The following is a 12,539-nucleotide window of genomic DNA, read 5'->3' on the forward strand; positions in this document are numbered from 1 at the left end:
CATTCCCCCTCTGTATGACCCGGTTCTATGTGACATTCCCCCCAGTATGACCCGGTTCCATGTGACATTCCCCCTCTGTATGACCCGGTTCCATGTGACATTCCCCCCAGTATGACCCGGTTCCATGTGACATTCCCCCTCTGTATGACCCGGTTCCATGTGACATTCCCCCTCTGTATGACCCGGTTCTATGTGACATTCCCCCCAGTATGACCCGGTTCCATGTGACATTCCCCCTCTGTATGACCCGGTTCCATGTGACATTCCCCCTCTGTATGACCCGGTTCCATGTGACATTCCCCCCAGTATGACCCGGTTCCATGCGACATTCCCCCTCTGTATGACCCGGTTCCATGTGACTTGCCCCCATGTATGACCCGGTTCCATGCGACATTCCCCCTCTGTATCACCCGGTTCCGTGCGACATTCTCCCTCTGTATGACCCGGTTCCATGTGACTTGCACGCATGTATGACCCGGTTCCACATGTGCATGCAGGGTGAGGAAGCTGAAGGAGACTCGGAGCACGGTGCGCCAGCTGGACATGGACATGAATCCCCTGCGAGTCTGGCTCTGCCGCACGGAGGCCACGCTGGCCACACCTGTGACATACAGCATCTGCCACCAAGACGAGATCCAGGGGAAGCTGGCTGAGCAGCAGGTGCTTGCCGTGTTTGTTCCACACGTTCGTACCCTGTGAATATGTACAGTACAGGTGCTGCAAATGCAATCAGCTTTAGCTTTCATTTATCATTCATTATTCTTTTGGACATTTCAAGCCCCTAACTGATCCCTACTCTGTTACTTATTGTTTCTCTGTGTCTTTGCCTCCCTCTTCACTGCTGTGTCCATGTGTCCACGCTTCTCCGGGGTGGAGCAGGACCTTCAGCGAGACGTAGAGCAGCATGCCGAGAGCGTGGCCTCCATGCTGACAGTGTGTGAGGGTCTGCTTGGGGACAGCGAAGGCTGCGGCACCGAGACAGAGCGCAAGTCCCTCCAGGAGACGGCCCGCTGTCTGGAGCAGCGCTGGAGGAACATCTGCACCCGGGCCCTGGAGAGGAGGGCCAGGTGGGTTCTGCAGCACAGACTAAGGCTCAGCTTCCACAAAGACATGAAGCGTTTTAGACTTAAGGGATCTAAGGGCAACACTCAGCACAATACCTCAGAGAAGCGACATTAAATCATTGTAAATAAATCACTAATGCTACAAATACGCAAAGTAAGAATCAAAATTCTTTTAGAATATTCAGGCCACCCCCTTAAGAAGTACCCCTTGTATTTTGTCACAAGTTTTTACACATGGGTTAAGTTAGTTATGAGGATCTCCAGACACCAAATAATGGGGAGAGGTAGAGATTTTCCCACTTTTTCTGCAAATGCACATAATTATTACTAATAAAAATTATTCTGAGATCTGAAAACAACAAGTGTGTGATCTCTACCAGACAGCTGATGGCATCTCCTTAACGTTCCATCCCTTAGGTGTGGTAACAGTTACAGAGGCCTGTAGATAGAGAACCTGCCAGTGGGCAAGGTGACCCTCAGCTCTGAACTCAGCGCTGCTCCCCTGGGATGTACACATCTTACTCGCACTCTAATGAGTCTGTTCTGTTGTTCCTGCTTAATGGAGACCCAGAGGACCAGTGTTATTCACGGCCTCATTCAGATGAATGAGGACCAGGAAAAACCTCATCTGTCATGCTGGTTAATTAGAGGTTCTCCTTCCTCCTGAACATGCTCACCAGCTCCCACACATCCTGTGTGACACGTTTTCGCAAGAAATTTCACGGCAAATCTATATATTGCATTATAAACCTAAAACTAGCTGCGTCAGATGCACAGGGGTAGTTTGCAAACCACACAGACTGTGTACAAGATAATAAAACTGTGACATACAAGTGTATGAATTGAAAATCACTCCAGAGATCTGACCAAAGATGGAGACCCTGCCCAAGCTCTACATACATTGTTGCAATGCCTGCATGTGTGGTTATTCTGGAAGAGTTTCTGGATAAGACCAGCTAAACAATTCAATGTGATTATACCTCCTGCTGCAGGATCGACGGCACGTGGCAGCTCTGGTGCAGCTTCCTTGACGACCATTCGCACTTTGACAGCTGGCTGAAGGCCGCTGAGCACACAGCCGCGAACCCCGAGTCTGCAAACGTGCCCTACGCAAGCGCCAAGGAGGAGCTCAAGAAGTTTGAGGTCAGAGAAGTGAAGTGCCAGGGCTAGAGATACTCGTGTTTTGCTGCAAGGAAGAGCTTTGAAATTAGCCAGGCGGAGTCAGCTCTGCGAAGGGGTTCAATTGTTATGCCTACAAGTTGCTAGCCTCTACGGGCTGTGCTCCTACTTGGTCGCCATATTGTAGCAGAAGTGATTATCAATGAGGTACCTGTTTAGTCTGGGACTGTTCCTGGATCAGCTTTTGCCCACCCAAATCAGGGCCTCACTGATCCAGGCATGAAGCAGGGTTAGGTTCCCACTGCAGTCCTGCAATGTGAGTATCCCTCATGGGTCACCTTCTCCTCCAGGCCTTCCAGAGGCAGGTCCAGGAAAGACTGGCCCAGCTGGAGAGGCTGAACAAGCAGTATTGTCAGCTGGCCCGGGAGCACCGCACTGATTCAGCGGATCGGCTGAGACACATGGCCTGGGAGGTGAATCGGCGCTGGGACGAGCTGGAGAGCCGTGTGGCGGCCATCCTGCGCAGGCTAAGGGTGAGAATGATCTGACCAATCACGTGCAGCCTGGGTAATTCCAACCAACCAATCACTGACTGAGGTGATTGAGTTAATAACGTAAAAGCCACAACACCATATGGCAGGTTTAATCAAATTTTCTACATATTTTGTACCAATTTCTCAGGGTTGTAATGCTGAAACAAAACTATTTAAGCTAAATGATTTGGGGAAAACAAGAAAGGTTATCAGTGGTTTTAGGGGAAGCACTGACCTCATGCTGCATACACAAGACCGACCGGAGTGAGGTAGTGATCGTCCTGTCATGTACATTCAGAAACTGAGACCCTTTTTCACATTTTATGTTACAGCCTTATATTTGAAAAAAAAACAAAAACATTTTTTTCCGCCTTCAAAAATATTTTAGATGGATTTTAGAAGCTTTTGCAAATATATTAAAAATGAAAAACTGAAACATTACAATGACATAAATATTCAGACCCTTTGTTAAGACACTTAAAATTTAGCTGATCACTTTTGGGGACTGATAATCCCTCCATCCATTTTCCAAACCGCTTACCTTGCTGGGTCATGGGGGGTCTGGAGCCTATCCGGGAAACAATGGGCACGAGGCAGGGAACAACCCAGGATGGGGGGCCAGCCCATCGCAGGGCACACACTCACACACCAATCACTCACACATGCACACCTACGGGAAATTTAGCAAGTCCAATTAGCCTCAGCATGTCTTTGGACTGGAGTACCCGGAGGAAACCCCACGACGACATGGGGAGAACATGCAAACTCCACACACATGTGACCCAGGCGGAGACTCAAACCCGGGTCCGGAACCCGGTGTGAGGCAACAGTGCTAACCACTGCACCACCATGCCGCCCCAGGACCGATTATCTTTGAGATATTTCTGCACCTTGTTTGAAGTCCACCGGTGGTAAATTCACTGGATTAGACATGGTTTGGAAAGGGAATCACCACCTTGTAAGCTTCCAAATGTACATCAGAGCAAAAACTGAGCCATGAGTCGTAGGAAATGAACAAGCAAGAATCCTGGAGCTGCTCGTGCGGTCGGGGCAGAATGGCCTCGGTAAGACAGGCGACCAAGAACCCGATGGTCACTCTGACTGAGCTCCAGAGATCCAGAGACAGAAGCATCTCCTCAGTAAAAGAGCCATGAAAATCCGCTTGAAGTTCACAAAAAGGACTTTCTGTTTGCATCTGCCCATCCTTTCCTGGGTGCCTTTGTGCATATTGATATACAGGCTCATACAGGGTCATACAGGGTCACTCGGATACATTCGCCCTCTGAGCTACAGCAGAAGGACACTTCCATGTCCATTGCTTATGGATTTTTGCTCCTGAAATGCCCTTCTCTCCCCCCCCCCCCCCCCCCCCATTGCCAGTCCGCCCTTCCTCCTGTTTGTCTTTGTGAATAAAATTGAGGTTCCCAGAATTCCCACATCGCAGAAGACTTAAATAACGATGTCGCTAAAACAGGCTCCCTGTTCCCACCCCCGCTTCCCCGCAGCACTTCACGTCCCAGCGGGAGGAGTTTGAGGGCATGCGGGAGGGGCTTCTGGTGTGGCTGACTGAGATGGACCTGCAGCTGACCACCGTGGAGCACTTCAGTGAGAGTGATGTCCAGGACAAGATGAGGCAGCTCAATGTGAGTCCTTCACCAATCAGGACCCTGGCTGGGCCCTCAATGACACTGTATGATAGACAGCAGGGCCCTCACTGACACTGTACAGTACACAGCAGGGCCTTCACTGACACTGTACAGTACACAGCAGGGCCCTCACTAGCACTGTATAATAGACAGCAGGGCCCTCACTGACACTGTACAGTAGACAGCAGGGCCCTCACTGACACTGTACAGTACACAGCAGGGCCCTCACTGACACTGTACAGTACACAGCAGGGCCCTCACTGACACTGTACAGTACACAGCAGGGCTGTCATTAGTATTGCACAGTATACAGTTGGGCTCTCACTAACATCTCACTAACACATATTGGCCCTCATTAACACTGTAAAGTGTAACTCTCTCCTCTTTACTTTGGCCACTCTGTGATATCCCTGTGTCTCCCTGACTAGGACTTCCAGCAGGAGATCACCCTGAACACCTCTAAGATCGACCAGCTGATCGTGTTCGGAGAGAACCTGATCCAGAAGAGCGCTGCGCCGGATGCTGTGGCGATCGAGGACGAGCTGGAGGAGCTGCATTCCTACTGCCAGGAGGTGTTCGGTCGAGTGGGCCGCTTCCATCAGCGTCTCACTAGCCTCCAGCAGGTCAGCAGGGGAACTGCATGTTCAGGGTGTAATTACAGGCTGGGGTCACACCTTCATGGGCATGGTGGTGGGATTGTGTTCAGGTGAAAGCTAAACATTTTAAACAAGAAGTGGGTCCACCCACAGAGTGGGAGTTTTACCTGTGCAGTATTGCGAGCTGTTCTGGATGGATGCTGAGTCACTTTATAGATATCAAATTTTTATAGCAGACGCTTTTATCCATAACAACATACAATTTTTGTGAACGTGGGGTCAGAGTCCCTGGAGCAGCTGTTAAGGGTCATGCTCAGGAATCCAGCTATGACATCACTCTGTCAATACTGGGGTGTAAACCAGCGACCTTCTGATCACCAGCACAGGGTCCTGACCCACCGAGCCACACCCAGGCTATGGGGCTGACACTCTCTCCAGTATCTCCACTCCAGTTAATGTGAAGGCAAGTCTGGTAGGATGATTGGCTCACACGGTGTTCTATGCCCCTAGGTGGTACAGGAGCAGCAGCATCAGCAGGAGGACCTGGAGGAGGAGGCACGGCCTGCCCGGGGGGGGGGTCTGCTCTCCATATCCCAGGAGCGCTCAGACAGGGACACACCCGTCAGCGTGGAATCCATTCCCCTGGAGTGGGATCACGCTGTTGATGTGGGGCCACATCAGAGGAAAGGGGAGGAGGAGGAGGAGGAAGAGGAGGAGGCGACCTTCTATAGTGCTCTGTCAGGTGAGCTGCAAATGTGTGCACAGACACAGAAATACAGCACACAGACACAGTCAGCACAGAAATGCAGCACACAGACACAGTCAGGCCAGAAATGCAGCACATAGACACAGCCAGCACAGAAATGCAGCACAGGGAGACACGGCCAGCACAGAAATACAGCACAGGGAGACACAACCAAAACAGAAATACAGCACACACACAGACACAGCCAGCACAGAAATACAGCACAGGTAGACACAACCAAAACAGAAATACAGCACAGGGAGACACAGCCAGCACAGAAATACAGCACAGGGAGACACAGCCAAAACAGAAATACAGCACACACACAGACACAGCCAGCACAGAAATACAGGACACACACAGACACAGCCAGCACAGAAATACAGCATTCACAGCACACGTCTCCTATGTCAGGTTGCATTTACGTACTCAGCCTGTGTGCTGGGGGCTCCGACCTTATTCAGCAAAGTGCTCACAGTCTCACTCATCTGACTGATGTTTCCTTATAGGAATTTATTGGTCTTCTCTGAGTTTTCATCTTCGCATCTAAGTTGTTGGAGAACATTAACCATAAAATTTAATTGTGAGATAAGTAAACTGAGAGAAATCTTGGAAATTGTCATTTTTCATTTTACAATCTAGTGATTGATCTGGAAAGAGTAATAATGAACTTGTAATAATGGCTCCTCTACCTACCGCTTTGATGTCTGTGAAGCCCCATCTTTGAATGGACCAGTGTGTGATGGACAGTGCGGTACGGAGCTCTGATGGCACCTTTGTGGCTCCCAGGGAGGTCTGAGACAGAAGCCAGCTGGCACAGCCCAGAACACACAGAGACGGGCGGACCCTATCCAGACGTCATCCACACTCAGGCCTCTGGGCCCTTGGATACCAGTGTACCCTTAAAAGAAGGCTATGTAAGTCTGCTGCCCCTGGTGGCTTGGAGGAGACATCTCATGCTTCTTGAAAGCAATGCTGGCAATTTGACATGCAGTCACATTAACTTTTTTGGAGGATTATTTTCACCACATCAGGGCAGAAGTTAGATAAATAATACCCATTATTAAAAGATACCCATAAACCAACAGACAGAACATCTTCACAAGCGCATTGCAGGTATGCAGGTCTCACCACAGGAGGGATTCTGCTGACCTGAGACTGATCAAGACCGAACAGACCGGAATTACACTTCTGGCCTTAGACCTAGAAAACACAGTTATCTTCATGTAGAGAACTGTGGTGCCCATTGTGTCAGTCTTCAGTAGAGTGCAGTCTTCCCTAATGGTAGATGTCTGGCACTGGGCCATAGGTGGATTTGATGCTGGAGTGCAGTGGCACCGTGGCAAGCGTGGAAAGGGTATCTCTGATCTTGAACAGCCCCGAGCATCCAGACGACGTGGGGCTCACTGGCATAAGTGCTGCGGACAAGCAATCAGGTAAGGCCCGCCTCGCCTTCCTCATTGGCTGCTCAACACTCATTGACACTGGCCTTGACCAATTAGGGCTGAACCCTAATGTCTGCACAGGAGTGATCAAACGGTGGGAGCTGCTGCAGGCGCAGGCAAGGGGCGTCGAATTAGAGGCCGGCCGTGATCTGAGGGGGCAGCAGCTGACCTCTGACCTGGAGGGCGTGGCTGCATGGCTCGGTCAGGTGCAGTGCGAGCTGGAGCGGCTGAAGAGCAAGCCTTCCGCCAGCGTGCAGGACATGGAAGCCCACGTCAGGCAGCTGAAGGTGAGGCTCGTTCTCCGCTGTGCTCCGCATGTCTGCATCCACAGGCTGTGCCTGTGTGCGGGTCTCGGAACAGCAACCCTACCTGACGTGTCTGTTCCGGGAACATCACCATGTTCCTGTTTATTGGGGCATTTATGGGGCGGCATGGCGGTGCAGTGGTTAGCACTGTTGCCTCACACCCCTGGGACCCGGGTTCGAGTCTCCGCCTGGGTCACATGTGTGTGGAGTTTGCATGTTCTCCTCCGGGTACTCCGGTTTCCCCCCACGGTCCAAAAACTTGCTGAGGCTAATTGGAGTTGCTTAGTTGCCCATAGCAATGCGTGTGTGAGTGAATGGTGTGTGAGTGTGCCCTGCGATGGGCTGGCCCCCCATCCTGGGTTGTTCCCTGCGTCGTGCCCATTGCTTCCGGGATAGGCTCCGGGCGACCCAGTAGGGTAAGTGGTTTGAAAAATGGGTGGATGGATGGATAGATAGATAGATGGATGGATGGATGGATGGGGCATTTATGTTTTCAGCATCTGTTCTTATATTTTTGTCCTGAGGGTACCGAGCTGGAACCTTTATCTGGAGTATTACTGCACTGCACTAAGAAGGAGCTATTTTTACTGACAGTCCAGATCTATAGTGAATCCTAGAGGGTGAAATACACACTGCTGTGGTGTGTAGTTCATCTATGAGGATAGATCTATATTTGATATGTGAGGAGCCCAGTAGACGTCCTCTGACATTGTTAGTATATAGACTGACCCCCCCCCCCCCCCCACATCCAGGAAATGCAGCACAGCTTTGCCAGCTACAAAACGATGATTATTTCGGCCAACCTGAGGGCGCGGGAGCTCCAGCAGAGTGAGGCTGTGGCGGCCCGTGACCTGCAGGGGGCGCTGTGTAGCGTGAACCAGGGCTGGAAGGAGGCCTGCGCCGGCCTGGAGGCCTGGGAAGAGGATCTGCGCAGTGCCCTGCTGTGGTGCCAGGTAGGGGGCGCTGCTGCTCTGTGCTGGGACAATGTTCTCGTGGAAGGTTTGATGACCTCATGGTTTTACTGTAATATTATATATATATATCAACTGATTGAAAAAATTCTATAAATATTGAACTACTTCTACAGCTTGATCTTTTAAGGGCACCATCACCTCTTTGAAGGTTCACCAGCAGAGCCATCCTTTAACCTTTTTTAACCAGTTTGCCCCCTAGTGGTACAGGCACCAACATGCACATCCTAATGAACTCTGACAGACGACACTCAATAAATCGAACTGCTGCGTCAAACAACGAAAACATCTTCTCATTTCTCCACCCCCAAAACATTTTGAAAAGCATATGTAGAAAGTCTCACATTTTATGGGCCACAGTTTTTGTTTTAGTAATATGCAAAAGTGCAGCTGCTGTGATGGCTCATGTGATGGTACCCCCGCACCCCCCCCGCACCCCCCCCCGCACCCCCCCCGCACCCCCCCCCCCCCGCACCCCCCCCGCACCCCCCCCGCACCCCCCCCCCGCCCAGGAATTCCACACGACGCTGCACTCCCTGCTGCTCTGGCTGGCTCACGCCGAGAGCCGACGCTTCGCGGTGGACATGCAGGACCCCAGCCTGAGCCAGGCCGCTCTCCTGGAGCAGCAGGCCAATCTCAGGGTACGGGGGAGGGGCTCCGGGGGGGGGGGGGGGGGTCGTACTGGGTTCCATTCACCTCAGGAGGGGACGGGCTCTAAAGTGAGGTGGGGGTTCTGTTTTTCCTTTCTGGTGTCTTACTTTACTCCCCAGTGTGGCTCATGGCCTCAGCGTATTGAGAACAGCTATTTCCTTCCTTGCCTGGCCTTCCTCTTCATCCAATATAGCACAGATTTCACCCATTTCTCTGGTGCTCCTCAGTATCTGGAGTTTTCACCTCATTGCTGGCCCGTCGTAATAACTTCTTCAATAGCGCCCCTTTGGGCTTCTCTAAACAGCCATCTAGAATTTGCATTGTTAGAATAACTGACCACTTCTGTTGATTAAAGAAAATGTTTATAAGTATAAATATACTAAGTGTACTTGTATTATTTCCCAGCAGTACTTCTGGTTATACCACATACATCGATGTCGTATCTTAGTAGGGTTAGGTGCGTATGGTACAGCACAACGCCCAACCATGCTGACGGTGGTGCCACGCCCCCTTGTAGCAGGCGGAGTTTCTGGTTATAGCACGTACATGGGTGCCATATTAGATGTGTCATGTCACATTAGGATTAGATGTGCATGGTACAGCACACCTATGGTAACAGAAGTGCCACGCCCCCTTGTGGCAGGGTTTGGAGGCGGAGCTTCTCAGCCGCCAGCAACAGGTGGAGTCCCTGCAGGAGATCTCCTCCCAGCTGCTGCCGGAGGCGGCCATGGCTGAGGAGGAGTACGCAGAGGCCCGAGAGAAAGTGCACGTCGTCGGCAGGAAGCTGCACACTCTGCTGCAGCTTGTGGATGGGGATCTGCACGTGCTGCAGGAGCGCCTGGTGTGTATGTCGCCGCATGTAACATCTGTGTGCTGCTTATTCCATATAGAAAGGTCTGAAGGCAATAGAGGGCATCCCAACCTGAGCAGATGTGAATGTCTTAGATAGGACTGATGGGTCATAATTCAGAAAGCGGGGCCAGCCTTATCATTAGCCAGTGATATGTTTTGAATCCCTGAGTGACAGGGGGCGGTGCTGGTGTTCCTGTGGCTCCGCCCATGATCCTCGGTCACTGGAAGCTCTCAGTGACATTGTTTCCTTGCAGGTCTCCTGTCCTCCTCCTGAATCAGCAGCTGATGTTGTCCCAGGCGAGCAGGGAGAGGTACAGACATCCTGCCACCTGTACTTTTCTCTGGAAAATTCTGTTTGAGGAGAACATGCTTGCTCTTTGTACTTGTGGTTCTCCTTACAGTAGATCCAGAGTCACCATGCTGTCTTCTCAAACATTCAGTACACCTAGTGCAGCGGTGGCCAATCTTATCCGCAAAGGGCAGGTTTTCACTGCAACTTCCTAATTTGATTATAAATTAGAGGACTGATTGGCTGAAGAGTCCTCATACCTGGATTTGAACAGCTGACCTAAAGGTTACCCCAAAAACCCCCATATACACTGGCCCTTTGTGAATAAGAGTGCCCCCCCCCCAACCTAGAGTCATCAGTACCTACCTTTTCTGATAAAATCTACTTTTCACGTCCATCATTTCTATGTTCGAGTCTGTAGGTTGTCCGTAGTGTGCATTGCTGTTAAACATAACTTTGTGCAGTGTACTTTTGCTCCATGGGTTTTATGTTGTTGGTAGTAGATATTGTACTATTAGTGGAGTAGAGAGTGGTAAATAGATTGCATTTATACAGCGCTTTTCTACTCCTACGAGTTCTCAAATCACTTTACAATTCATGCCTCACATTCACCCATACATTCATACACCATGCAAGGCACAAACCTGCTCACCAGGAGCAATTTGGGGTTCAGTGTCTTGCTCAAGGACACTTCGATGGGGTCAGGAGGATGATAGCACTACCTCCTGTGCCACCATCGCCTCGAGTGACACTCGAATCAGGTTTGCTGACGTAGCTGTGATCCCGAGGAGATTTCCACACCGCACACTACGAGCTTTTTAGTGCGTCTGTCTGCTTAATGTGGGGTCTAGAACTCCTAATGTGTATGGAGGAAGACCTAGATGAGAGATAATGTGGGGCATGTTTACAGAGCATGGAGACATAGACGTTAAGAAAGACTAAAACTTGCAGTGAAAATGCATCAACTTTTATGTCAGAAGCAAATGAAGAAGCTATTCACTCAGATCCCAGTAATATTTCCATGGTTGATTTCATCATTAGCGTTTGAGAGTGTGTATGAGAGTGACTGTAACTAACTTTGTGATTCTAGGTACAGGAGGTTAAGCTGGCAGCTGAAGGGACCCCCCCGGAGGCAACAAGGTGAGGTCCTGTGATGTTGCCTGGGCAACCTGCTGTTTGAAATCCCTGCTCTGTTTAGTTTCCAGAGTCAGTGTAGAAGAATCCAATATTAAAATGTCAGCCGAACACTCGCGGTTATTTTCTGATATATTAGGTTCAAACCAGGGGTGTCAAACTCCAGTCCTGGGGGGCCGGAGCCCTGTGTAGCTCAGCTCTTTCCCTGTTGCACCACAAACGATTCAGCTCATATGCTGTGTGGTAATTAGCAGTTGAATCAGGTGTGTTAAATAAGGGGAAACCCAAAAATGTGCAGGGCTTTGGCCCCCAGGACTGGAGTTTGATACCCCTGGTGTAAACTGTGGCTTGATGAAACATCTATTCTTAACAATATTAAGTGTATTTTGCCACCTAGAACCCATCCATCCATCCACTAGAACAATTAGTATTGCTCAGGGTCACGGGTAGTTTTGAGCCCATCTCTCAGGCTACAGACACAAGGCAGGGAACAACCTAAGATGGGCCACCAACCTATCGCAGCGCACAGCCTGCATTCCATTTACTTCAGAGGTCGGAACTCAGAACTGGGAATGATGTCACACATGAGTTAACGCCGTTGGAGTACAAGATCGCAGTTTCGAACCCGACTCTGGGCGGTTTCTGTCTTTGCGTCGCATCACCAGGCACTTCCTTATCTTGAACCCTTAGGGGTGGTTGGCTGGAGGATGGTTGGGTGGCGCTACCCACAGAGTGTCCGTCCCTGGCATCATTCTTGCGATCGGCAGATCGCAGCTTCGAACCCGACGCAGGGCGGTTGCTGTCGTTGCGTCGCATCACCAGGCACTTCCTTATCTTGAACCCTTAGGGGTGGTTGGCTGGAGGATGGTTGGGTGGCGCTACCCACAGAGTGTCCGTCCCTGGCATCATTCTTGCGATCGGCAGATCGCAGCTTCGAACCCGACTCAGGGCGGTTTCTGTCTTTGCGTCGCGTCGACCGGCAGAGCTTTATAACACGGCCTTAAGGGACGGTGGGTCGGTGGATGGTTGGGTGGCGCTACCCACAGAGTGTCCGTCCCTGGCATCATTCTTGCGATCGGCAGATCGCAGCTTCGAACCCGACGCAGGGCGGTTGCTGTTATTGCTTCGCATCACCAGGCACTTCCTTATCTTGAACCCTTAGGGGTGGTTGGCTGGAGGATGGTTGGGT

The 12,539-nt window shown here is 50.8% G+C and overlaps 1 protein-coding gene across 16 annotated transcripts in view; it reads left to right on the top strand.

Moving 5' to 3' along the window:
* Positions 1-12,539, top strand: part of LOC125714415 (nesprin-2) — a 66,623-nt gene that overhangs the window by 52,326 nt on the left and 1,758 nt on the right. For all 16 annotated transcript variants that reach the window (XM_048985006.1, XM_048985009.1, XM_048985011.1 and 13 more), the window contains 15 exons: positions 498-660; positions 880-1,067; positions 2,057-2,207; positions 2,534-2,716; positions 4,222-4,359; positions 4,791-4,985; positions 5,469-5,700; positions 6,493-6,620; positions 7,013-7,139; positions 7,230-7,435; positions 8,206-8,406; positions 8,937-9,065; positions 9,719-9,916; positions 10,182-10,238; positions 11,307-11,356. In XM_048985006.1, the coding sequence (XP_048840963.1) occupies positions 498-660; positions 880-1,067; positions 2,057-2,207; positions 2,534-2,716; positions 4,222-4,359; positions 4,791-4,985; positions 5,469-5,700; positions 6,493-6,620; positions 7,013-7,139; positions 7,230-7,435; positions 8,206-8,406; positions 8,937-9,065; positions 9,719-9,916; positions 10,182-10,238; positions 11,307-11,356 (2,346 nt within the window). The remainder of the gene's footprint in view (positions 1-497; positions 661-879; positions 1,068-2,056; positions 2,208-2,533; positions 2,717-4,221; positions 4,360-4,790; positions 4,986-5,468; positions 5,701-6,492; positions 6,621-7,012; positions 7,140-7,229; positions 7,436-8,205; positions 8,407-8,936; positions 9,066-9,718; positions 9,917-10,181; positions 10,239-11,306; positions 11,357-12,539) is intronic.

This window comes from Brienomyrus brachyistius, chromosome 19 (assembly GCF_023856365.1).
Source record: "Brienomyrus brachyistius isolate T26 chromosome 19, BBRACH_0.4, whole genome shotgun sequence".
In the NCBI taxonomy this organism is placed as follows: domain Eukaryota; kingdom Metazoa; phylum Chordata; class Actinopteri; order Osteoglossiformes; family Mormyridae; genus Brienomyrus; species Brienomyrus brachyistius.